Source organism: Oncorhynchus masou, chromosome 13 (assembly GCF_036934945.1).
Source record: "Oncorhynchus masou masou isolate Uvic2021 chromosome 13, UVic_Omas_1.1, whole genome shotgun sequence".
Lineage (NCBI taxonomy): Eukaryota > Metazoa > Chordata > Actinopteri > Salmoniformes > Salmonidae > Oncorhynchus > Oncorhynchus masou.
In genome coordinates this window covers 46,283,584-46,285,510 of record NC_088224.1, presented here as the reverse complement: position 1 = coordinate 46,285,510, position 1,927 = coordinate 46,283,584, and the positions used below count along the sequence as shown (strand labels likewise).

Genomic DNA, 1,927 nt, shown 5'->3' with positions numbered 1-1,927 from the left:
TCATACAGTAGGCGTATATTAATAATGATATAATTAATGTAAGTAGACATGCAATTATAATTGACTGTTGCGCAAATAAAGCACCCACAAGCTACTGGTGGCTGAAAAAACAATCATTGCGGGATGAACGAGTGACTAATTTCCGGGCAAGGGCAGTCCATTTAAAAATCATTCCTTCCTCCCTCGCCCTACAAGTGTATACTCGTCAGACGCCATCAGAGGTGTCCACTTAATTTGAAGGGATAGGTTGTGTATTTTAAGCGTTTGGACTGCAACAATGCAGCGTTCACGTCGTTGGAGGTAGACGGAGAACTGCAAACCGGATGTCATTGTTTTCAATGAGAGTGGACGGTAAATGTCGTTGAGGCTGGTAGTGAATACCGTCAGCCGCCACGATAGATGGGACTTGCGGCCAAATAGTTTTCTAATGGATGGTGATTTGCACTGATTTAGTTCACTGAAATCAATCATAGCAACATATACGGTAACCCTTTATAACGCTTTATTTGTCCCTCTATGCCGACAGGTATGACGGACTTCGCGTGTATCGTCTGAACTCAGCATATATCACATGATCATTTATGTGAGAGGATAGACCAATGAGGAGCAGCAGTGAGTTTTTGAAAGGTGATCAGTAACATAAGAGAGGGAAACGTGAAAAAGGTCCATCGACCATATCACATCAGAAGCAGTACAAGCTACTGTACATGGAAATATAAATACATCCGTGACCGACAATATTCTAGAAAAGACAGGCCTGTTGTGAAATTTCTAGATTTTCCGTCACCAAATCACGAATACAATAATTTGGAACGAGCCACCTGAAGGTGATTTGTGTTTTACTTGTCAAAGCTAACGTAGTAACGTTAGTTAGCTAAGCTTAGTGCTAGATAGCTAAGCCTGCTAGCTAGCTAGCTTGAGCTAATTCATTATTGTTAGCTAGCAAGTTAACCAGCTATTTAACTAGCCTGCTAACTTAGCTAGCTAGTTCCAACGGTTGGATGAGCTTTTGTGTTTTATGAACTATGTTAGCTAGAACACTCTGGGTGAAATGCTGATGAACATGAGGAGCTAGCTATGTATGATATAGCTAGTTATTTCACCTAGATTTTGTTTTCTAGGGTGGTTTAGTTAAACAAAAAACGTAGCTAGTAACGTTACTGTAGTAGATTAAACTTGTCGCCTTACTTAGCCATCTAACGTTAGCTAGTTACATTCATTGGTTTATGATGCGCAGTACAGGTGCATTGATCACATCTGACCTGTAATTGTCATGTTATTGCCTTTTGCTTGGGCTTTACTAACTTTGAAGTTTATTGGTAGACTTCAAACGATGAGGTGTATTGCCGCTACGTACTATACGGGCAGTAAATGAAATAAAACATCATACTCCTTTAGTCAGTCCAAATCACAGGATTCCTTGTAATGCTCCTGCTGTAAAATCCCGAGTCCCTAAACTTTCAGATGCACTCTTTTCAGGTTGGCATCATGTCTCAGAAGCAGATATATTACTCTGACAAATATGACGATGAGAAATTCGAGTATAGGTAAGTTAAGACTGTACGTTTTTCTAAAACAGTTTTTGTCTAGCTAGCTAATATCGACATGTATTTCTTGCCTGGCAGAGGTCTTCCTTCCTAGCCCTGTGAGGTTGACACTGCATGACTCAGTAAAGTACCATTCAATTTCTCCACTCTCTGTAGGCACGTGATGCTGCCCAAGGACATTGCCAAGCGTGTGCCCAAGACCCATCTGATGTCAGAGACTGAGTGGAGGAACCTGGGCGTCCAGCAGAGTCAAGGCTGGATACACTACATGATCCATCAACCAGGTACACTGTCAGATGTTAGTATTGACACTCAGTACAGTAGAAAGAGTGAAGTGCTGGTGAATACAGCAGCATAAAGGTTATTATGGGGGAATACAA

The 1,927-nt window shown here is 41.2% G+C and overlaps 1 protein-coding gene across 3 annotated transcripts in view; it reads left to right on the top strand.

Moving 5' to 3' along the window:
- Positions 1 to 209: 209 nt before the first annotated feature.
- cks1b (CDC28 protein kinase regulatory subunit 1B) overlaps positions 210 to 1,927 on the top strand; it is a 17,187-nt gene continuing 15,469 nt past the window's right edge. The window contains exons 1-4 of one of the 3 annotated variants that reach the window (XM_064984033.1): positions 210 to 351; positions 527 to 627; positions 1,480 to 1,547; positions 1,704 to 1,831. In XM_064984033.1, coding sequence (XP_064840105.1) covers positions 1,489 to 1,547; positions 1,704 to 1,831 — 187 coding nt within the window. In that variant the 5' untranslated portion in view covers positions 210 to 351; positions 527 to 627; positions 1,480 to 1,488. The other 2 variants (XM_064984032.1, XM_064984031.1) reach the window with 2 other exon arrangements.